This window comes from Prosopis cineraria, unplaced genomic scaffold, assembly GCF_029017545.1.
Source record: "Prosopis cineraria cultivar Desert tree isolate PC_DT_omini unplaced genomic scaffold, ASM2901754v1 PC2, whole genome shotgun sequence".
NCBI classification, from domain to species: domain Eukaryota; kingdom Viridiplantae; phylum Streptophyta; class Magnoliopsida; order Fabales; family Fabaceae; genus Prosopis; species Prosopis cineraria.
Window position 1 is genome coordinate 11,937,541 of NW_026555333.1, and position 25,649 is coordinate 11,963,189.

Below are 25,649 nucleotides of genomic sequence, written 5' to 3' on the forward strand. Positions count from 1 at the left end.
AATCAATGGCTGAAACTCTCTGCCTTGGAGCTTTCATAAGTATTTACTCCTTCAACCTTGTTTCTTTCTTTCTTGTTTTTTTTTTTTTCATTTCTTTTCCTAGAAAGCCCCCCTTGAAGAAGGAACAGTACTCATTTGTACCAGTCTTATTTTCATTATAAAAAACGCTGCTTAGTTTTAACAAAACAACATTTATATTACCGGAATATCTTAGCCAACGTTTTGGTGCATTGTATTTGCGTTTGACTATTTGGATTTGAAATTCAGGTTCGCAAGTAGAGGTTCATTAGCACGAATCTCTTTCTAGTTTGTGAATTGTGTTAATGTTGAATAGCTTATTCTTCTTTTTTTTCGACAAAAACTAAATGGCTGCTATTGCACATTCAATCAGATTGTGGTTACATTCAACCGCGGGGCTACGTTGTCTTGAGGGGTGTATTATAAAAAAAAATTATAAATGAGGTATATAAATTTATAACTTTACACCGCCTACTTTTAATATTTTGCATCCTCTGAATTAAATGAAAAATATTTAAGCTTAAAAAATTATTAGATATATAATATCTTAATGATCTAGGTAAGATATGAAGGGCCTATTTATAATAAAAGGTCGTATCAATATATTTAATATAATTTTTTTAAAAAAAAAAAATGATGATAAAATTGTTTTTGTTATTATAATTTTAGTTATTGCATAATTATTATTTTTAAAGAAAATTAATTTTTATTAAATTATTTTGATTCAGGGTTCTAACTCTGCCACTTATTACATTAATTGGTTGCAAGTGAGGAAATATTTTTCTAATATAAATTGTTGTCTTGATAAGATTTCACTTTTCAATATAATATCTGTTGGCCATGAAAAACTTTTCATTATAATGTGTATCCGACCTTTGCTGCATTATTCATTAAGTTATGCGATTAATTAAAAATACAAACAATATTTTCCCAGTACGTTAGCCTTTAAAAAGTAAAAACTAACACGGTGCTTGGCTTGTTGCTTGCATACCAAAAAGGAAGGTGGGGGCATGGCGGTAAATAATTTTGTTACTCCCTCCATTCCTAAATCGTTCCGGCTTAATGTTGAGACTAAGGCACGTAGATTAAGGAATTTGAAATTATTACAAAAATATTACTATACATTAACTAAAGCACATCATTTAATTTTTTTTAAGCCAATACGCATAACATTTAATTGATTTTAATGGATTTGATAAAATTTTGAAGATCAGTAATATCCAATTTCATTTGCTAGTTATGATTCCATTATTATTTAGTCTGATTGGTTTAATATATTCATTAAATTAAATTATAAGTAAACGCAAGTACAAGCTTGTAAAATATAACATAAATTCTTAAACAAGCATTGTATAACATAAATTCAGAATTCATAAATCCACCCTTCTGTGTCTATAACAATCATTTTAAAGACGCAGTGGAATATATATAGATATATATATATATATATATGTATATGTATATATATACTATTGTTATTTATATAGCTTATATCGCACTTGTTAATATAAGTGGTTTTTAATTTGACAAACAAGTTCGATCACATCAATGATTATCTTGTCCATGCGACTCTGTAAATGATAATTACCAAAGCTAGAGCCGCGATGAGCATCTGTTGAATGGAAAAGTACTTGCGTTGATAAAAAATTTAAAAAAGAAAAAGAAAAATATGTGCACTCATATCACTGCGATGTAGTAGTCTCACCTTTTTGTAATAACGTTGACAAGAGACATAAAGCGAGCTTTTATTTATAATTAATTAGTAGACAAAATCATCATCTCTAAAGTTGACTAATGCTTTTATTCAAAATTACCTGGAGGCCTTATGCATTATTTTTTTAATCCACTGACAACCGAATAAAACAAATTTCCTCCGATCTTAATTATAAAAGAAAGAAAAAGTTTTTGCGATTTGAGAGGATAGACGGTGATAAACATAATAGCATATATGTAAGGGTGGAAATAAGTGACATGGCCTTACTCGTCAAACTATTTTTAACGCAATTTTATCTTCCCAATGCCTACTGTTAGGTTTCTTTATCAAGGTGCACTACCAACAACTCCTCTCACAGTCATTGGTATGCAAGATAAGGACGGGGTGTTTGGGCGTCTCATAGATAGATAAACATAGAATCAAAAGCCAAGGGGGAGTGCATGGTGCTCAAGTTTATCAACTTAGTAAGCTGTCTACCCCTCCTTGCTTTATTTTAAAAGTTGGAAGCATGGTTGCAAAGCCTGCTTCAATTGCCCAATGTTGCTCTAATCCTTCTCACGTGGATAGTTTTCACTATGGCTATATTATGTATGTTCTTTGTTGGATATTGTTTAACCTAACCATAGACTTTCTATTATCTTAGTCAACTTATGAATAGGATCACTGCCTACCACATTCCTGACCCCCCCTCTCTCTCTCTTAATCAAAGGCCCCTTGACCTATGAGGGTACTTTTCCAATTAGTTGAGAAGTAGCCATTTGCTTCAAACAGGCACCTTGGAGAAGCTGCTTTTCCTTAACTTTATAATCCCCAAAACCAAATGAAATAGTTTCAAAATGCTCATACCAATTTGCTGAAATCCATCGACACTAAATGAAGTAGGTCGATAAAATTTGACAAGTCAACTTTAGGCGAGCGCCAAGTTCGGATGTAGATAAGGGCATCTATGAAAGTCTTTATGCTAACATCCAAAGCAAGAGTTATAGTACCACTGTAGGTAACCCAAATACTACCTCATCCAACCCTGATATAAGGACTACTCAAAGAAGTCCTACTTCAAGCCCAACTAATACTAAATATGTTCAAGTTAAATTCAGATATTCAATTAGACCTATTTAATTAGATAGGTTAAGCTTAATTTTTTAAGGTTTAGCCTGCGAGCTCAACAAACAGCCTATTTACACACACATATATTATATAATATATCATAAACATCAGTTTCATAATTGATTTTTAATCAATTTATTTTTTTATTTTCGACTATGTTTTCAATCAGATTATACTTATATATTAATTTTAATATTATTGCTTATTATTGTATTGTAGTTAGTAAGTTCTTTTAATTATTATATATTATAATTAATAAATTTGGTTATATATTTATACTAATATTTTAAAAGTATATTTGAAATATTTAAAACTAGAATACAAACTTATTTGAAAAGCTTACTCTTAAGTAAGCCTTTAGGTCAGACCAAGCTTCAGATAAGTCAAGTTTGAGCAGTGAGAAAAGCCTTATATAGGTTTCAAGGCAGGCTCGATCTTTAACTTACTACATAGGTTTAAGCTTATTTAACCGAACTTTAACTTGACTTAACATATTTTTACCATTTACATATATGACTTAAGCCTCGTAGAGAAAATAAATGTATGAGACAAAATTGTAACCTTGTGTGAAGTCATCAATATCAATAATTAATAACTAATGATGTCAAGAAAGTTCATCGAATTGCCTTCCATTACTTTTTGTTGGTTGAGGTCCAATTACAGTTTCAACAACCCTTGATATACGTTATTAGCCTTATTCCATAATTTATCAGATATGTGCATGTCCTTAGATTTAATATTATAAGTTCTCTCTATGTTTTCCCCAAAATTAAAGGTTGATTCAAATTGAAAAAATTATTTCATTTTTAAAGAAGTTAATTTATCAAAATTATCATATTTAGATGTTTTTAGAGACTTATCTCTCTCTAACATGCACTTCACTCTTCCCCTCTTTCTCATTTATTTGCCTTCCCATTTCACTCCCTTGCCTTTTCTCGAGCCTTCACTCATGACCATGACACTTCTATAGGAACCCAACCAGATCCGTTTAGATTATAATTTGGCATTGGTTTAAACACCATTCTGTTTCTTTTGGAACCTTCTCAACATAAGGCTAAGATCATGGTTCAAAGGCTAAGTCGACAAATCATGCGTTCAAAAGAAAGTGTCATCTTTGTCGCACGAGAGACATGATACTCTGTTAATTTTTAAAATCTACTCATTATGAATATCTTTGCCTCTGCTTTGGCATGTGTTTGTGTTCAATAGGCTTATTCCCAACAAGTTATTGGTGATTTGGTGGCATTTTCTTTAGGTTTTATACCACATGTATTTTCCTGGCAAAAGAAAAAATCATGTTATTCTTGCATGATACTATTTCTAGTCAGCCCATAAATGATTATTTTCGTGTTGATATAAAACAAAACAATCTAGGCTGGATGCCTAAGAATCAATTTTAGAGTGGAAGGTATTACAATCCTAAAATTTATATATGAAAGCATTCGCTAAAGACAGCTTGAAATGTGGCATTTATTGTCTTGGAAGATTCACGTAACAGTATATGTAAAGTTGCAAGGAACTTGAATCAAGCCAAGTCATGAATAGTTGTGACTTTATTAGCTCTCCCGAGCATATAAATGATCCAGTATTCTGCATAGATCTGGTGTTGTTTATATTTCAAATTAAATATTTATATATGAAATTGAACACTTTTGAAGCATTTAATTTTTGAAGTCAAATCTCATATTGTGTAGTGTAAAAAATTTGTTGAAGGGGAAATCATATGATCAGTTTGCAAAAATCTATGACCTCCAATTCCTATTGTAAGACTGCTTTTATGTTGAATTTGACTTGAGTTGTCGAAAAAGGTTATGTTCTTGCCAAACATCAGAGGTAGGTACTTTCACTTTGAAGACTGATACAGATGTTCCCATTGCATTCTCTAATCTAGAAAAAATTATAAGTTCATTTTTAGGATTATATATGGTGTCTATGTTAGCACGTCCAAGTTTTGTAATGAATAGGCCGGCCTAACTCATACGAGTTCAGATCCAAGTATATGGTTATTTTAAATTTGTTTAATTATTTATGCTCGATGTTCATTGATAGCTCCTAGTTAGCCCCTTTTTATTTATTTTTTATTTTTTATTTTTAAAAATGTAATGTTTTGCATTATAATGTTATATATTCACTATTCAAGATATAAATTATAATGTCCACAAATTAAAAATAAGCAATGTGATTCTTAATTTTAAAATACAAATACATATTTTATAGTGCAAATTTAATCTAAAAATAAAATATTCCATTTATATAGGTAAACAACAAACTTAAATGAATAACTCAAGTTTGAGTATGTTTTTTTACAAAACTTAAACAGGGTTAGCTTAAAAGCATTTTTATATAAAAATATCTCAATTTTTCAAAGCCTAAGCTCTAAAATACAAGTTAAAACAGGCGGCCCATTAAGTTCAACTTATGTTCTAGCTCTACTTTCAAGTCATTAGTCATGGGTAATGAGTATTTAGTTTTCAAAAATTTTGCTCCCATTGCTTGTGTTAGAATGATTCTTAATCCACAATTAATTATTCTTCTGTTTTTATTTATAAGTTATTTCAAGCATGTTTTATTGAAATCAAGAAAGGCCCTAAAACTCATTAACCCTATATTCAAATTTAATAAGCCATCAACTTTACTTATATTAAGTATACATACTTTAATAGCTTATTTTTTTCTTCAACATTTAGTGGAGAGTAAAAAAAATCATAATAAAAATTTAATAACATAGTGTATAAATATGATAAAAAAAAGTATTCTCTCTATTATATAAATAGAATTAGGGAGGGTATCTTTTATGTTCTAAAACTTATCGGCATTATTGTTGGTGATGTTGGCCTTCAAGCTCCAAGTTCTTGCAGTTGTGGGGGTAATAATTGATAGTAAAATAATGAACACAAGGCATGCTCCACTTGTCAGCAAGGCCTTAGAGGCTGTCCCCTTTAGCATGTAGCTGGAGTTTTCAACAAAACGTGCTGTGCTTGTATACAACTTTTCATGATCGCTGTCTTGTACAACTCACCAAGGTAAAATCTGGTTAATCTATGATAAAATCAAACACATTTCCTTGTTAATGAATGTTGTTTTGATTTTGAAACCACTACTTATAAAATGAGTATATATAATGGGTCTTATTAAATGGTTATAATTATAATCGTCCAATAAATTATAATATTAGACGGTTCAATAAATAATCGTTCAATAAATGTTTGAATTTTTAAGTTTCACAGATTTTTGTTTAGACTTTATTGGACAATTATTATGAACAATCGTCTAATGTGTGCTTTTATATTAGCTCCCAAGTTTAGTTTCATTTCCAGCGTCCTCTCTCCCTCCAGTTCTAGATCTAATTTGGCGTCTCTCCTCTAATCTCTTCTCATTTTGGCCATTGATCTCTTCCAAACTCTCTCTTGCTCTCCCATACCTCTCTTCTCTTACTCTGCCACCGAAGACTCATCTCTCACAACTCCTATCTCTCCTTATGCCCCCATTCCGTAAGTGCTTGCATGTTCTCTTCTCATTTCTTCTGAATCTCTTGCTCTTTGAAATGATTTAACTTAGTTTTTGTATTTGATTGTTGTATGGATTACTGATTCTTGATTAGGCTTTTAGTTTGTTAGATTAGATTATATTGATTTTGAGTGTTATTAATGTCGCATGCTAGCTGTTTGGTGAAATGCTTTATAGAAAAAAAAACCCTTGATAAGAACCCACATAAAATTTAAGTTATGGGTCAGTTGAAAATGTATGTGAGACTAATAATATATGATTAGAAGAAAGTTATATTTAGTTTTTATTTTTATCCAAATTTATTATTTATTTTTATATGTATTTTTTGTTTTGAACAATATTTAACTAGTTTAAGTGAAAAAATTTATTGTTTGATTCTTTGATTGATAATTGAGTAGTATATGAAGTTTCATGGTGATTGGAATTGTATATGAGTACTTTTAGCTTACTCAAAATTGTTACTTATGTATAATTTGTAGTTTTAAATAACCTGTGATATTGTTGTTTTTTATTATGATGATGATATGATTGGAATGAGGGCAAAATGCTTAGGAAAATTTCATCCTTATGCCTATTATGCTGTCAAATTTTTGTTTGAAATTAATAATTTGGCATTTTAAGAGCCCTTTTGTTTAATTTTTTTAAATTCAAAGGAATTTTTTTATATACAAGAAATTTTTTTTATTTGTTTTGAATAGGGGTAAAAAATTTCAATGAAATCATTTTTTATAAATTAATGATATATAATTTTTATAATAGCTGGGCCTATATATTTTGTAAGTTTATATCTTAATTAATATTTCTATATTTTTTTTTTTAAATTTCTAACTTTAACTTATTTTCTTTCTTATCAGGGCTGTAGTGCTTTATCACACTGAAAAGAACTTGCCTGTACCATTGAAGTACAAGTCATGTGATTTAGCCTACCCTAATTGAAAGATAATAAAAGTACTTCTCACTACTAATTTTAACAATCAATTTTATTTTTCTAATTAATTCAATAACATATTTATTGTTTTTCTATACAGTGCCAACAACAAATAGTATATAGCGAGGATTGTGGATATTGGTTCATGAAATTTCTTAAAAACATCATCACTCATAAGATGACTCTAATCCCTCCTGTGGTATGTATGTTATTTACATTAAATATATGTGATTATGAATTTTAATTTGTTAAAATAATTAACTTTGCTATCATATTACATTATTTCAATATTATCCTGATTCATATTGTGAAGAATTTGGGGATTGTCACAACAACGAAGTTATTAAAGAATGGTGTGAGTACATTTCTAACTGTGGGCCAAAAATAAGTAAAATTGCACCTTTTTATTTTAGTTTTTATAATTTAGAATAAGTTTGGTTTAATCTAACAAACAACTTTGTTTTACTTAGTACTATGTTGAGAAATTGTATAGGTACTCAAATTTTTTTATTTTAATAAAATTGTTAGTTTACTATAATTCAATTTAGTTTAGTATAATTATAGATTGGATTGGTTTGTATTTGCAGTATTGGAAGGTTATGATTCGAACTGTTCAATATATATCAATTATTGGACAATTATGACCAAAACTGTCCAATAACCATCCAATATATTCTTTACCTGTGCCACCTATTCTGACACTATATTAGACAGGTCTTTAAACCATTTAATATTTATTTTATCAATATATGACGGTTTCATATTGAATGGTTCAATATAGACAAAAAAACCGTTCAATATTCTCTTTTTTTTTTATAGTAGTGAACATTAATACATAGCCTACAGTAATATATTAAAATAGAGGTGAGGAATACCCAAAAAAAATGCTAACATATTGCTAACGGTATTGTTAAAAATTAAAGAGTCTCTTTTTGGTATAAAAAATAGTTTATAGTCACCAAATCAATGAATATATAGTAAAATGATGTATTGCTTGTTGTTTTAGATATAATATTCTTTTGGGAGTTAGATGGCATTTGATCTATTTTCCTTGCACATTCATAAGATGAGAAAAAAATCTCACCTCAAGTTATTGTTCATTATTTTAATTTAAATTTTCATTTTAAATTAAATATTTAAATTATAGGAGCTTGATTAAAAAAAATATGCCGCAAGCGTATGGGATACTTTTGTTTGTTAAAAGAGACAAACACCAACATAGATAGAGCCCCGACGCAACTGATCTCGCGAAGGATGCCTTTTCGTTGGACTGACTCAATGCAATGAAGCTTTATGTGTCCATGGTGAAAGCAACATGAACAAACTGACGTACATGATAAATGGAATGGCATGCCATAATTTTTACATTCTATGTTCATTTTGTATGCATAATATTATTTTTTCATGTGATGAAATAATTATTAATTAATTAAATGTCGAAATATTTATGAAATATTTATAAATTATGAATTTACATTAATTAGACATTAAGCCTAGAATGAATTAGTCTTTATGATTTTGTGTGGATTGTGATAGGTGGATCACATTAGTGAACCCAATAGGCAGAGACCTAACTTATAATTATATAGCTGTTGGTTATTTCATATATCTTAATTAACTGAGTTGAAGATAATGAGAGATTAATTTATTAATTAATCATTAAAGTGGTTACTAATGTAATCCATATAATGTGATCAATCATAACAAATACACACGATACTTTCCAATCTCTCTATCGTCTTTATACTCTTTGAAAAATTATGTAGGTCTAGTAGGTTTTGAGTTTGCCTGCACTCGAGGCAATCGAGGAATCACAGTCATTTATGAATTTTTCAAGTACACATATTATTTTACTTAATCTTATTTGATTTGTATGAATTGAAATACTAAGGTTTACATTAAATTCTAAGAAGATACATGTTTTTGTTTTTTAGTTTGCTTTCAAACCCAATTGAAGTGAGATCAAGACAATTTGAAATGATGATGTGCTAGGTTATGAGCCAAAGCCAGGGTAACACTCAGCTCATATTGACCATGGATGTCCTTATTCATATTGTTTAAATGTACATAAAATAATGATGTTGATGATGGTTTGCTGTGCTACGACAGAAGTATGGTGCTATTGGCTAGATTCACCTTAATACTATGAAAGACTGGTATACTTTTATCTCATCAAATCAATATAAATAACTTTTAATGGGTTGATAATACTAATAATAAAAATTTGTTATAAAATAGATAACTATAAAATATTCTCACGTCATCATTTAATTGAAACAAGCACCTTAACTATATGAGACTAATTAAATAATTTTTTCTTTAATGCCCTGCTTGATGGCATGGAATTGTAGGAAGAAAAGTAGAAGTTGAATCAATGTTTGGTACAATAGAAGTCAATTCTTCATGAACCTTGTTTCATAAAAAATTAAAAAAGTGGATTTCATGTCTTTATTGGACCTCTATGCCCCTCATTTATCTTTTACCTTCTCTTTTTTGTTATTGCTTGCTACTTACTTAGCCACCACCATTGATGGTGTTCCTTCAATAATAATAGTGGTGGTGATTCTCTATTGGTGATAGCGACAATGTAGCATTACCCAGTAGCAATGGTATGCTTGGTCATCATGCCTTCAATTTGGAATGCAGTTGATTCTTCTTTATCTTCTTTCTATAATGCCTTAAATACCAATTTTGGCTACTTGTATAATGTTCTTAAATGATCTATGGGAGCCCCACTTGTTGAGGTTTTTGGAATTATAAAACCTCATGTGGACTAAGTTGATAAATTAGGAGTGTCTTCCCTCTCGGCTTATTGCCGTCATAGCTAATAAGCCTCACTTGTCAAGACTTGAGTCCTCCTTAGCCATCAAGAATCTCTAAAAATATGGAGGCTTGTGTTGAGTTCATGGGTTTCTCCAATCTCAATTTTATTTGCTTGATTTTTGGTGATAGTAATTTTAAATCTAATGAACAGTGTGGGGCTGGTGCTTCAATTTTTTTTTAGTTAAATGTCATAGGTGTTTTATGTAACATCCTAAAATTTCAAATCTGAAAAAATGGATTAATTAAGGGATAAATTAGTTAAAAATATGATTAATTTATTTAATTATATTTTTGAGTGGCTAATTGAATTTTTGGGTCATATTTAGTTCTAAATTGAGATAGAATGAAAGTCGGATCAAGTCGAGAAGTATCGGGGGGAGCAAAATCAAGTTGTTACTTGCTGCATTGTGAGTTGCGGCTTGCGTGGCGTGCACTGTAGCACACGGCACAATAGGCAACTTAAAATTTTGAAAATAATCAGAAATGGACAGTTTGTGGGGTGGAAAACCTAAAGCACGAAGAGGACAACTTTGGACACTGCTAGGGCATCAATTTGGAAGGATTTTAAGATCATTTGAGTCTCTAAACCCTTAGGTAAGTTTCCTACCCTTCTCCTCTACCTTTTCATCTCATTTTCCATGGGATTTGGAAGAGTGAGAATTTGGTCTGATTAGATTAAGCCATGAGTCAATGTTTTGAAGGTTTAATTTAGGTTTATTGATCTTGGATATGTGATAATAGGAAGCTACTTTCATGTTTGGTGAATTTTGAATCAAACCCCAACTTGATCATAGGGTGTTGAAGTGTGATAAGTTGAGATATTGAGTTTTATGTTGTGATAGAGTTAGAAAGTGACTTGAAGGGATGATGTGAACAAATTTTAATCTTGACAATTTTATTTGTTGAGAATATAAGTAAGAAGTGGGAGAATTGGGAGGCTAATATTAGCTAATGGTGCTTGTGTTAATCAAAAATTAACATATAGTACTTGTTATTGTAGATTGTGGTATGGGAAGACTTACCTTGACACAAGAAGAGAATTTAATACCACAGGTAACCCTTTTAGTAACAAAAGGGTTGAGGTAACTAGATAATTTGCATTATTTATTACCTTGTATAAGTTATTTTCAAGTTATTTTTCTATGATTTGTTGAGTATATATGTATAAATTCTTTAAAGGTTAACTATTTTAGAAAAAATAGAGTATTGGTTTGTGAAATTCTATATTTTTAAAGTAAATGAAAAGATTTTGTTATACTTGTTTGAAAAGTTATTTATGCATGGTCAAGTGGAGATATGTAGTGAAATGTGAAATATTAGAGGGTGGGAGGTCACCCTAGTAGAGATAGTGAAGATTAAGTCCATATGGCGTTGCTGGCACCTTAGAACGTCAGGTGCAGTACTTACTCTCCTTAGTGCCTAAAAATGGGTGCGGTGTTGAAGACTCACTCTCCTTAGTACCCAAAAGAGTACGGAGTTGGAGGTAACATCCGTAGGATGCGGTGTTGGAGTAACGACACCCCAATTATTTGTAATAGGAGGAAACAGTAGTCTGGAAGTGGTTTAGGACACCTTGGTCGAGTAGTTCTACCATGAATAGTGAGCTTGGGAACCATATATGTGGTTTGGTTATATGAAATAGCCTACTGGTTCGGTCGAGAGTATTGGAGGACCAGATGGTTAGGGATCATGCATGCAAATTTATGGTGATATTATATGATGTGATTATGTTACTTATTTTAATACTTGTTTATAACTTGGCTTATTAATCAATAATGTAGATTATCTTAATTACTGAGATTTTTATCTTACCTCGTGGATTGTCATTTTACAGGTGCTATCAGTGAGACTGAGCCAGGGAGGGAATTGGGTAGGGGCTAGCATATTTGCTACACTCTTTGTAAAGCCTGATTTTGGTTTGAGTGGTGTACATAAACTTGTTATATGATATTATATATTGCCAACTAGAAATGCATATCATTTTGATTGGTTGTACTTGTTTCATACTATGTTGTTGTGTATTTTAGCCCAATATTATATATATAGTGAATATGTGGTAATTTTTGTAGTAATGGGCTAAAATGCTAATACAAGTGTAAGGAATGTTTTATCTATGTGGTGACAATATATTTGTGGTGTATTATGTGGTAATAGAGGCCAAATAGCATATATGATGTTGATTTGGTATTTTGGCTATATTAGGCAAAATGGCCATTGAGTGGCTAAATTTTGTATTTGATATGTTTTTGTATGTTTGATTGATCATTCAAGTGTATTTTGGTCCATTGAATTTGGTTCAAGCCTCATAATGGATTAATGGTATTAGTTATAAGTTTTAGGTATTTGAATAGTTGAAAATTTCTTTAAAAATTGACTTTTGCATTTGAATGTCTAAAATTCTCATACGGTGTCAAATCAAGACGAAACTTATACTATTAGTTAGCTTATTGAATAAGCTTCGTGTGGGTACTTGAATCACTCCAATCGGACATCGGATGTGAAAATGGGGCGCGTTTGAAGTTCGTTTAGAAAAGTTGTTATTGCTGTCATGGATAGATGCACTGTAGCACATTTCGCGCAAGTCACAGCGTACGGTACAGCAAGAAAATTTGGCATTTTGTACCACATGCCATAGCGCATGGACCACGAGCCACGACGCATGAACCAAAACACTCAAAAATGACATTTTTGGCCCTGTTTTGAAGTGGTTTTCTTCCCAAAACTTTTTCATGCTTCCAATACCTATATAAATTATTAAGTTTGAGCTTAAACTATCAATTTAAAGGGTTTTTATGGGATCCCAATTATTCCACAATTATTTTTAAAAGATTATTAATTTAAACCTTTATATGGATAATGTGAGCTTAGGAGCAAGTTATGATTGTTTGTTGTGATTGTGTAGTGAATTTTGATAATGTCAAGGTGGACATTACATTTTATTTTTTAAAATAAAAATATAATGCTAAATAAAATTTTTATCTCAGTTTTATATGTAAGCATACATTTAAACATCAATTCTACCTTCATTCCACTTTTATTACCATTTTCACTTTCACTTGCACCTAAATCATTTTCAGAGGCATAATAAGGTTGTGCATTGGGGCAATGGTGAGAGCATATGTCTCTTACACTCAAAAATAGCTAAATTAATAATATATAGTACTAGTGGCAACCTAAGTTATTTTTCACTAAGAAGGCTAACTGAGGTTAATTAAGGCTAAACTAGTGAGCTAAACTAACTAAGAGTTGATAGATTTTAGCTAATTAAACTAAGTGGATAGATTTAATTAAAAAAATCTAATTAACCAGTGAAATGAAAATGGGAGTGTTTAAATCCTTTTAAAGTGGAGTTCTAAGAGTTGTGGGATGCTAAATTCCTTGTATACTCTTTCTAATTAGGCTTAAGTTAATTTCCATTCTCTTGATCAAATTAAACTCTTACAAAATTTTGTATAAGTATGCTTTCCTAACCAGTTCAATTAACCAAGTCCTTGCACAATTGTGTACAAGTCCCTAATCAATTTCTTAGTTAAGTGCAAAGTAGTCAAAATTCTCCTTATGTTCCCTTTATGTGCAGCTTGACCTATGGTAAGTCTAATGCATAATTTTACACGCAAAATATTTTATCAAACACCAACAAAACATATTTATTTATAGCTAATGTAAGACACGTTTAACACACATAAAACATATATTTTATATGAATTACAATGTATTGGAGAAAATTTTCAACAACTACACAAAAGGAAATTAAGTGAAAAAATACTAAACCAACAAGTTAAATACCAATTTTGGTAAATAAAAACAAGATATAATAATACTTCTAATTTTAAGAACAAGATTATATCAATTTTGGTTTAATGGAGAGTGGCCATAACCCTTAACCTTCCTCGATTCACTTCAAGACTCTTTTAACATCATTGTAAGTTTAGCCTCTAATCATCTTAGAACTCATTTGAGTACAATCCTTCCGCCATGGTTGAATCATACTCATGAACACCTTGAGGATTTTGAAGCCAAACCAAGAAAATGAAATGTAGGGTTTAAAGAGTGAGGTGGAAGAAGGATGGTGAAGTTGGATTATAATTTTGATGGTTAGATCATGAAATACGGAGGAGAGAATGTGAGATGGAGATAAAGAACATGAATAACAATGGAGAGAGAATGGAGAAGGGTGGAGGCTAAAAAATGAGAGTGAATGAAAGAATAAATGCTGAAAATAAAATTAGAGTAGTTTGATTCAAGTCTAGAGTAAATGAGCCCTGTTCTAGTATTAAGATAGTGAATGGAAAATGAGATAGGGTAGCTTTATTATTTACCATAGTAAAATAGATGAAAATTCAAATAAAAATGGTCTGAAAATTGAATTAGATAAAGCTCAAGGTAATGAGAAATTAAGAGAAAGAGAGCGAGTGGATTCAAAGTATGGTACAATGTATGCAAGATCATGCAAGACTTGTACTTTCACTTTAAAACTCAAGTGTTTTGCCTCTTGACTCATTTATTATCCCAATCCAATGGTCCTCGTGTGTCAAATCCAAGGTGTGTGACCTATATAAATAAATGTGACATACAAGATCAAAGTTCAAAGCATATAAATAATAATTACATTTCCAATTAAAATTAATCTCCAAATATGTGACATAATGCAATTAAATAATAAAAGCTAATTATGACATTATAAAAGAGCCCTTGAGGTGTTCCAAATAGCCTAAAAATTGTAAGCCCACACATGCACAAAAATAACCTAATCTAAGTATAAGAAAACAAGTCAACTCAAAACTTTGATTTTCCAAAATTGTTAATTTGTGAAATTAATTACGCTCAATCTAAAAATAATTTAAAAATCTAATTAGACCATTGTTTTTTTGGACTAAAAATACTTCTTGACTAATTTTTTCAAAATTTTAATTTCATGACCAAAAAGCCCCTAATGCACATAATCTTATACTTAGATGATTTCTCACAATTAATGCAATAAATGTGCAATTCGAGTAAATATAATATAATTTTTGGTTAATAATAATAATAAAAAGCATGTAATAAATGTGAGTTATCAAATGGCTTTAAAGTTTTGATTCTGGGGGAAAAAAAGAAAAGTATGATACAAGCGCCAGACAACGCATGAGCCCATCACAAATAAATTGTGAAATAACCTTATAGCCTTATTTGGTATGTGGTATTGGGGCTGGAATTGAGACTGGGTTTAGGTGATACCACTTTTGACATGTTTGGCATGAAGTATTTGACAATCCTTAGGACTACTCAGTACTACTTAACTGGAAATACTCAAACCTACCACTCCCGGTATTGCAAAATCTATTTTGGAATTGAATTTTTTTAATTGGAATACCATTGTAAAAATGTCCAGATTTCATCCTTTTGTCAAAGGCCTCCAATACTCTACCTTCCTTTTTTGCCGTCAAAGACCTTCGACCATCCACCTTGCTTCTCCTCCATCAACAACACTTCATTATTTTGAGAAGAACTCTCATCACCATCATGGCCGCGAAGCATTCTTCTCCATTTTCTTTGTCGATCTCATCACATGTGCTTATCTCTATCCTTGCATGGCATTGCAAACCTTCATCTTTAGAGTAGATAGTGATGGAGATAGACGGGTAGAGAGCGAGAGTGATCACGTAGTGTTCGTAGTAGTAGAGGAATAAGGTCAAAATGAAAGTAACAGAGGAAAACAAAAACCACACAACAACAATATCAGAGAAAAAACTAGCCAACACCATTTCGATCGTGGTTTGCTATACCTCGTGTAGTAGAGAAGATGGGTTTAGGATTACAATTTTATTATACAGGCTATTACAATCTTTTTATATTTTATATTTAATTATAAAATAAAACAAAAAAATATTTTTTAAAATTATTACAACATAACAAACATAATTTTAAAATCTCGTTCGCAATCTCAATTCCAATGACAATGCTCGGCGTGCGTACGAAACATGGCCTATAAATCGCGGGAGCGCCGTCGTTAACGAAGCTCTCACACCCAATCATATCTTTGGCACCACTTCCCCTCAATCTCAAAACTGTTAGATAATTACAGTGCAATTCCTCCGACCACTCTTGCACACCAAAGCCCCGTTAAGCTTCCTCCTCCTTCCATTCCTCAGATTTGTTATCGCTTTCTTCCGTCAACACTCATTGTCTTCGCCCTAAAAAGGTTTCAATTTTAGGGTTTCGAGTATGATAATTTTGAGAAACTAGGGATTTCCCCTAGACGCGACGAGTGGAGACGGGGAGCAGCGTTGGTTCTTTCGTTTCAATGGAGACCACAGCCGGTGTTGCTGCTGCCACCACCGCTCGCGGGGCTTCTCTGCAGATGCCGCCTTCGTCCCGTAAAGAGTGGCGGGCCATTGGGGACCAGCATTCAGCGCGAAACCCGGGAGACGAGGTAGTATTTGGTGGGAAAATAATTTGCATTGTCTCACCTTTGTGGTTCTGGCAGTGTTAGTCAGATGAAAATGCTTGTTATGAAATTTGGAGCTTCATCATCGATAGATATCGAGAAAAGGATGACATTTTGTTTCTTCTCTTGTGCTTGCCTTCTGGGTTTTATAGATTTTCTTATTGGCCAAATTGGCGTTAGGGTTTAACATTACTTGTTCGTGCGTTCCTTCGTATCGGTGGTTCCTCGTTTTAAGCATAACTTGTTCGCACTTTTTAATGGTGTTGAGCTTTAGGATAGCATATGCCACGTCTCGGGCTTAGGTTGGTAATGTGGCCACTTGCTTTGCCTATTACACTCTGGGGATTTGCAGATTTAAGCAAAATATCTTAGTTCGACTGACTTTAGTTGTTTATCCTGTTCGGTTGTGTTTTACAAGGAAGCTCAAAAGAGTATTCAATTGTCAGTTCTTGTTCTCACAGTTTTCTTTCTCTTGAGGTAGTTTTAATATTTTAATGCTTGGTTCTGGGAAACCTAAGTCTGGCTTTCGGGTAATCTCTGATTTAATGTTAATTTGGTTCACAATGACAAATGAAAAAAAAAAAAAAAAACTTGACAATCAGTTTGACATTTTTAAATCAGAGCAGTAGATGATAACAAACTGAACGCAGGGTGTGTGAGGAACATTGTCTACTTCCTTATCATCCGAATTTAGTTGGTGAAGTTCATTTTTGAGTGGAAAGCTTTGCAGATTGAGGGAGCATAATGTTCAGGCTCTGAACTCTGTGTTTTATGTTGTTGAGATTTTAGTTTCTTAGGTTCGATTGCTTTCAATTTTTCAGTAAATATGTTTTTATCTGGTTGAAGAGGGAGTTTCATCACTTTTGCTGTTCTGTTATTTGTTTGATTGTGAACTCGGTATCTGCTGATGCCTGATGTGCAGGAATTATCACAACCAAAGATAGGGCAATCAGATGAGAGAACCATATTTGAGGTAAGGATGGTGTTGGTAAAAGCTTCTTTTAGTATTGGGGATCCAGGAATGTGAAGATGATTTCCCGTTTTTCAAGGTGCAGCAAGGGAGAGAGCCTCTTGATGTTGATTTTTGTTCAATAACAGTGGATGGAGCACTAGACAGTGATATCATGCAGCAACGAATTCTCAACGTTGCTAGACAAAGAGAGGAGCTGGGGCGTGTGGAGATTGAGTTGAGAGCTCAGATGATTGCAAGAACTGGGATAATGGAAATGCAAAGCAGCTTTGATGCTCAACTCAAGGAGCAGGCTAACACTACCAGCAAGCTTCAGGTATATATTCTATAATTTATTTGCACTCCAAAGTATTTATTGCTCTGTTCAGTCAAATAAAATGATTTATAGAATTTACACCTAGAAAAAAGAACATGCTTGAATTGAGTTACATGTTTGAATTTTATGTAATTTTGAGGCTGTTCTAATTTATTGATTTGGTTTGGAGGAGCAACTTCTTGACAGAGAGCGCAGAATACATGAGCTGGAAGGGAAAATGGAAGAGAAAGACAGAGAGCTGCATGCTATTAAATTAGAAAATGAAGCGGTTTGTCAAATGCCCTTTCTTTGTCACAGAGTTGTTGACATGTTATTCTAATTTCTTTTTCTATTCTATCAGGCTTGGGCTAAACAGGACCTTCTACGTGAACAAAACAAAGAGCTTGCAACTTTCAGGTTCTTATTTATTTACACAGTAAATGAATATGCGTATTCTCATACGGACATGCATTTTGTTAATGCATTCATTTAGCTTGAGAAAAAGCAGTTTTCATGTACTACATTGTTGCCCAAGCCCCCAAGAAAATTTTGTAACATGGTATGTTTGCTTGGCTTTGCATCCAAACTTTTGAGCATGGCTAAATGGGTAAAGCTTTTTGCAGAAGGGAGCACGATCATTCTGAAGCTGAAAGAGCTCAGCATGTTAAACAAATACACGACCTTCAAGAGCATATCCAAGAAAAAGAGAGACAGCTTATTGAGTTGCAGGAACAAGTATGTTTGCTTGACTGTGTTTTTTTGGTGGAAATGTTTGCTTAACTTTTGTATTTGACTTTTTCCTTTCATTCTGCTCATTAAACATTTGATTCATGAACTATTCTGTCTGGACATTGACTTCATTCAGATATATTTATCTAATATACTATTGTTATTTTGGTTATTGGAAGTTTTTTAACTATGCTATTTGTATTAGCTGTTTTTTTTTTTCCCAACCTCATTTAGTGGCATAAGATGGCTTCTTGTCCCCATCAAAAAAAAGTTTACAAATTTTACAGTTTTTAGGAGTTGGATGGGCTAATGATGATTGTCTTTCAGCATAGGGTTGCTCAGGAGACGGTTATGTATAAAGATGAGCAGTTGAGAGAGGCCCAGGCTTGGATTGCCAGCGTCCGTGAGGTGGATGTTTTCCAGTCAACAACAAACCAGACATTGCAAGCAGAACTGCGAGAACGTACAGAGCAGTATAACCAACTCTGGATGGCTTTCCAAAGACAGGTTGACTTTCTATTCCCCCTTTTCCCTGTTGATTCATTTTTTTTTATATTTCTTTTGTATTCACCTGAGTTTTTTATTGATTTTTTTTCTTTTGTCTCAGTTGCTTGCTGGTAACATATGTGAATTTACTAAGTATATGGTTTAGGTTTGATGATTCACTTCATGTATTTAAGCAAGACTACAACTCATGATGATGTTAGTCTTTTGTGCTGTTTTATTGACAGTAAAATACATTTTTCTTTTGTTCATGAGTTATATGAGCCCGTCTTTTGAACCATTATTAGCATTGCATTTATTTATTTCAGTGTTGTCAATGATAACTTCCATGGCATAATGACGTGGCAACCTAGAGGCCATCTGCCTTCCATAAGACTTCCAAGGAGGGGCAGACTCTGGCAGTGCAATGGTGCTTGTCATGTGATGCACTCTCTCTCATCAATCCCCATTTTTTCCCCACTTCAGTCTAATGGCTTGTAATCATTGTAGGTAAATTTGTCTCTTGGTGCACTTTGACAAAAGTGATCAGTGAATTAAATGGAAATCCATGACTTGCACAATATCTGAGGCAGAGCACTTGAACTCCCGCTCTCTCAAATCATCTTAGATCCAGTACACATTCTCAGTTTTCTTAATATTTTCTTTCATTTTGTTTTACTTGTTTTGCAGACCTCTGTTCTTTCCTCCTCCCTCTTTACCAAGGCTTCCTTCCTTTTCAGTGTTTACCAAAGTTATGCAATGTATATTGTTTATTGTGCTTGCCCTTTGTATGTGTTTAATTAGTTTTCTTCTTTCTTTTAAAATGCCCACCTTATCCTCAACGTGGCAGTTTTGGGGCTTTCCACTATTGGCTGCTATGTGCATTTGACTACCCTTTTTCTTATTTTCTTATTTTTTGTTTCAATATTAGACAGTAGTTGGTGGTGCTTCACCCTTTTTACCTTCCTTTGGATTGATGTTAGTTTGCAGAAATGGAGAGAGTTCATTTGCATGCTGTACATCAACTTCAACTTGAGCTGGCTGATGCAAGAGAGAGGAGTGGAGCTTACAATGATGACTCAAGAATGTCCCAAACGAGTTCAAAACAGAATGCATCTCAGTTTGGGCAGGATAATGGAAACCAATTTGATGCAAATGGAAGCAGCAGCTCAGGTGGAAACAATGGTCTCCTTCCAAACGAGAATTCAGATAATGGTCTACCTTTAGCATCTTCTGGCAATGCATCAATCCAGGTCCGGCGCTCTAATTATTCATTAGTTTTACAGATGAACAGCTAGTTACTTATTTTCAGAATGTCATTTTTTTGCCAATATTTGCAGAATGTCATCTCGAAAGGCATTCTATACTTACATTTTTATGAGGGGGATGTGCGTTGAACTCTTGAATCTTGATAGCTTTTGAGTGACTGTTACGCAGAATGTCACTTGAGGATCTTCCCAGCTTTTGATAATTTATTTCTGTGCTGGTTAAATGCTTTACTAGGACGTGTGATATTTTTATGCACATTCTTACATATTATTGATAGAGTCTGCTGTATTTTAGTTTTCAGATGATCTAATGGTTATACACGGTATGACTTAGTTATGTACTCCCTCTGTTTTTCAAACAATAGTTACTTGGATTTTGCACGTAGGATAAGAAAGTTAATAAATAACTCTAATTCTTACAATGAGTTTTTTACTAAAATACCCTTATTTATTATGTTTTAGTAGTTAACGCCTCTCTCTTCATTAAATTGAAGGGTAAAATGGTAGAAAAACTTAATCAATGCTTCATTAAAATTCTAAACTGACAATTGTATGAAAAAAATCAAAACCCCAAATGACAACTGTTCGGAAAATGGAGGGAGTACCTTTTCGTTTATTTTATTGTGATACCCAAATTATTTTCAGCCTGGGGGGTTTAAAATCTTGACTTCATTTTGCTTTTCTAGAATGAACATGTTCCTAGTATTCCTATTGCTCCGTCATCTCTGCTTGGGATGCCTCCATGTATCCCACCTAGTCAGGTCACGGCAATGCATCCATTTTTTGTGCATCAACAAGCTGCCCCCCATTCAGTTGCATCACATGTACCTCAATCACAGGTTGGACATTTTCACTCAGTACCAGCAATATTACCTCCGCAACAGTGGCAGAACCAACAGGTATTGAAAGAAATTATTTATTATTAATTTTCTTGGAAATACATGGTGAGAAGTTTACTTCTTTTCTCCAGGCCATCTCAGAGAGTTCGCAGGTGCCTGTGAAGGATGATCATTCATCATCCCAAACTGATCAAAATTTGATGAGATCGGATGCTAAGTTTAATTATGAAATGTCTGTTAATGGGCAAGCTCTTAGCATGGACTATTTGGATGTTCGCATTGGTCAAGGGGAGGAGTCTCAAACTCTTACTACATCATCTGCTGTGTTAACACAGGTGTTAGTTTTGGATTTTGTCATTCATGGTGATCAGGTTATCCCTTTGATTTTGCATGTGACTGCCGTTGCTAAGCTTAAATTTATTTATGGTTGTTAAGTCTGTTGATAAAGGACGACTAGAAGCTTCCCAACCAGATCAAAGCCTACAACAAATTTCATCCCACTTTCACGATGTCTTAAGATTGAATACTAATGATCAGAACAGTGAAACTAAGGTTTGTTGCAACCTCTTGCTCATGTGATTCCCTTTTTCTTAATTATCATTATTATTAAACAAAAACTGGGTGTGGGTCTATCTTGTTGATGAGGCTAAGTCATAGAAGCTAAAGATGGAATTTACCATAAGTAAACATCTGCATCGGTTTCCATTATCTTGTGAAAATGTTTAGGTTGTTTGATGTTTGAACCAAAGATTCTACACCTCAGCCTGCAGCAGCCTTTTAAAATAGTAGCCTCTAACCTTTGTGGAATATAGTTTTCTTAATGTAGACCAAAAAGCATCAACTGAAAGTGACTGACAAAAGGTGGCCAAAAGAAAAGAAGGGAAAAGGAAAAAAAGGAAAAGAGAGAGAAGAAAGTGACTGACAAAAATGTGTTGCAAAATTAACATTAGTCTGACTGCTGTTACCGTTTAGATGATGAAGCTAGTGTTGTTTGTTAATAAGGATGATAATATATGGTGAATTTTCTTAATGTACAGCAAAAAATGTCAACTGAATAAGTGGCTGGCAAAGCATGGCCGAAAAAAAAAAAAAAGGAAAAAAAAAAAGGGAAAGAAAAAAGAAAGTTTGTGAAAAACATGGATTGCAAATTTAACATTAGTCTGACTGCTGTTATTGCTTTGATGATACAGGTAGTGTTGTTTGCTGAACAGGATGAGAATGTTACAACTTCAGCAAGTCATGGAGCAGAGGACCAAGTTTTGGTCACAGAGCAATCAAGCTCGGCTGCAAATGCATCATCTCACCAAATCCATTCAGTTAATCATAGTGTAATGACAGAAAGTTCTGCTGATTCCGTCTTGTCTGAAGCATCTGCCTCCACTGGGCATATGAATTTAACAGTTGCTAGGACTTTAGAGGCTGCTCTCCTTGATGAAAGGGCATTATTGGCGTGCATTGTTCGAACTATTCCAGCTGGTGGCAGAATTCGGATCAGTTCAACGGTTAGCAAGTTAATTTTGAACTCACAGATTCTATGCAAAATATGACTTGTGCGTCCAATCTGATTCAGTTGATATGCAATATGTTTTGAAAACAGCTTCCCAATAGACTTGGCAAGATGCTTGCACCCCTACGCTGGCATGATTATAAGAAGAAGTATGGAAGACTTGATGATTTTGTGGCCAATCATCCTCAAGTGAGTTTTACCTCTCAAGTTATAAGTTTGGGTGTACAAGCATCTGTAATTTATTTGCTGTACAAACTCATAGTGCTGTTCTTTTATTTCAGTTGTTTATGATTGAGGGTGACTACATTCAACTTCGTGAAGGAGCACAAAAAATGGTAGCAGCTACTGCAGCTGTTGCCAAAGTTGCCGCAGCAGCTGCAGCTTCACCTCCTTATTCTTCTTATTTGCCCACCGTTGCTGTTACACCAATGGCTCAATCTCATCGCCTAAAGAAAGTTCCTTCTATCGATTCCAGAAATGTTAAAACTGACAATACAGTCAAGGAATATGTAGTCATCTCTCAGACTACGACTAATGATCCCCTAAAGCTACCTGCAATGCAGCAGCCTCAGCAGCCAAATGGCATGTGCTTCAGTGTTACTGGAGGCCTCTCAAATGTCAAAATTTTGAGTAAATCTAAGGATTCCCACGAAAGTAGGCCTGTGCAGTCTTCTGTACATTTAACTGTTGGCATTGGGGTTAACCTGGACAGATCAAGTATGAGCAGTACCCAAAATATAGGCTCAGCCAATGGGAGGCTAGCTTCAAGCTTTTCCGGGAAACAGCAGACCAGGTATGATTCTATACTGGCTCTTGTATAATGGTATCTGTCTTGTGGTATCACGTTTATTTTCAAGACAAAAGATACTTCAATAGAAAATTTTGCTGACTGTTTTTGTCAGGGCAACTGCCGCTGCATATCCTTCTCAAAGATAGTGACTCTTCTACTTTGGATCTTTTGAAACACGTCGTTTATTTTCTATGATAGCATGCCTAAACCCGTTTATCAGCGCATTAAGATAACATTTTTCTATCAGAGATCATTGTTAAAACATATAGTCCTTGTGGTAAGCTGTGTATTTTTAGCGCTCACAACTTTATATTTTGTCCAATATAAACAAATGTATCATTTTCAAGCTTTAAAATATAATAAAAAAGGTACAGTTATGTTTAGCAAGAAATGTTTGCATGCAAATGTGATCTTACATGGTATTCCCGATTCTAATTCGCTGCACCCATCTGATCAACTCTGAACTGTCTTGATATTGAATTTCCTTCATAACATCTTGAGCTTTATTTCGGCAGGAAACGTGGAGATTCATATCTATGACAATCCTTGAGGAGCCGATTTTGTGACGTTTATAGAATTTGTGGGAGAATGCTTCGTAAGAATTGAAAAGCAATGTATTGCGTGCTGCGCAATTGTGATTTAAATTGTCAGTGTAGCCCCCCCTTTGGGATAAATTATTATTTTTTATTTTTATTTTGGCGTGCTCTTATCATTACGTAGCGGTCAATGCTCGATCTCGATCACCTGCACTTGCACTGTGCTCTCCAGCATACCCGCAATTGCATTTGAGAGGTTGTGAATGATTAAAACTTAAAAAGATCAATCAATAGTCAGCTTTTTAGAAATGTTCTGGCTATTGCTCTCAGGTTTGGTGTTTGCGAGGCCGTCTAAGGGATTGTGTACGCGATGCAAGGAGTAATTGATTTGAACTAAGCAGAAAAATTCAGGCCTGAAAAAAATAAAACTATACAGAAAAATAAGTCGGGGATGAGATTTAAGCTCTTTGATTTTGTTCGTAGTTCTCATTTTTTTCAGAAGTTTTTTAATATAAACTAGAGAAAATTTCGTCTGATTGTGTTAATGTGGAAACAGCCAGATTAAAAATTTATTTATAACAGTCGTTTTGAAAATTGACTATGGCATCTAGAAGTGGTTAGTTGGGACTCACCAATGATGGGTGATGGTGACCAATCACGAGTATTGGTGGGGATTGGCAATGACTGCAAATGGCAGCTAGCAATGGTGATAGTGGTAGACGGTCATTCATAGGGGTAGGTGGATGAAGTAATACAGATCTGTAATCCTGTGCTGTCGAATTAGATTTAATTATTTATATTTAATAATTTTTAAAAGTATAAATTTAATTTGAACAGTTTAAATTTATAATGGAGTAGTGGGAGCAACGGGCAGAAACTTTCCCCGTGTTGCTAAGGGGTCAGCTTACATATTCTTTCTACAACCACCCGCTTTGCTAAAACCAGTCATTTTTTTGTTTCTTTTCTTTTTTTAACTTCATTTTTTCATCAAAGGCCAAGCTACGCTCATGCTGAAGCTAAAATTCTCTCTCGTTCTATCTCTGTACGATTCCGTCATCTGAGGTTTGGCGATGAAGTGGAGATGTTGCCATGGAGAAAAGGGACATATGCTTCTATCTTCAACCTTGACGTCCTCTCCAAAAGCAGACTTCACAAAAAGAATGTCGATCATTCTTATGTCTTCAACCTAGATTGAGTAGATTCTGAAATTGAATTCCATTGTCGAACCAAACCTACTCGTCAATGAAAAGCCTGGATAGATAATTTGTTTCTACCTTCAACACTTTACTTCCTCTATGAAATTAAATTCCCTCTTTGATTCTTCAAGCTTGTTTGAATGTAGTAAGTCATGAAAGAAATTTGAATTCGGTCATGATAGTGTTAGGATAGTTAGGGTTCGTTTTATTTTTACGTGGTTGTTGCTGGTATAAATATAACATCTCAAAATACCAATATCAGAGCATATGTATAGCTTTAGTTTCCTTTTACATGCCATGTGAAGCAGATGTTGATGATTGTTGCTAATCTAAAGTTTATGGCCGAAGCATTATGGTGACTTTCACATCATCTACCAAGAGATGTTTTAGAATTTGCGAGAGTGGAGGTGGAGCGCAAGATGAGTTCGGAAGGGGGGAAAAAATTGAACAATGGACGGCCAGACATCATAAAACGGCATAGTTCGAGTAAATAGTAACGGGGAAGGGATTTG

The 25,649-nt window shown here is 33.4% G+C and overlaps 1 protein-coding gene across 4 annotated transcripts; it reads left to right on the forward strand.

Annotated features, from left to right (window-relative positions):
* The first annotated feature begins 16,038 nt into the window (after window positions 1-16,038).
* On the forward strand, window positions 16,039-24,097 carry LOC129302483 (uncharacterized). Of its 4 annotated transcripts, none has more exons than XM_054941408.1 (15): window positions 16,039-16,509; window positions 17,447-17,497; window positions 17,574-17,810; window positions 17,980-18,078; window positions 18,151-18,206; window positions 18,413-18,524; window positions 18,846-19,025; window positions 19,985-20,254; window positions 21,109-21,168; window positions 21,240-21,443; window positions 21,544-21,660; window positions 22,299-22,610; window positions 22,706-22,804; window positions 22,897-23,408; window positions 23,921-24,097. In XM_054941408.1, the coding sequence occupies exons 1-15, from the start codon at window positions 16,381-16,383 to the stop codon at window positions 23,943-23,945; spliced, it is 2,463 nt and encodes an 820-aa protein (XP_054797383.1). In that variant the 5' UTR covers window positions 16,039-16,380; the 3' UTR covers window positions 23,946-24,097. The 4 variants fall into 4 exon arrangements, with proteins under 4 accessions (XP_054797383.1, XP_054797381.1, XP_054797382.1 ...); XM_054941406.1 differs by having other exon boundaries at window positions 16,040-16,509; window positions 20,956-21,168; XM_054941407.1 differs by having other exon boundaries at window positions 16,040-16,509; window positions 17,580-17,810; window positions 20,956-21,168.
* Window positions 24,098-25,649: the final 1,552 nt, after the last annotated feature.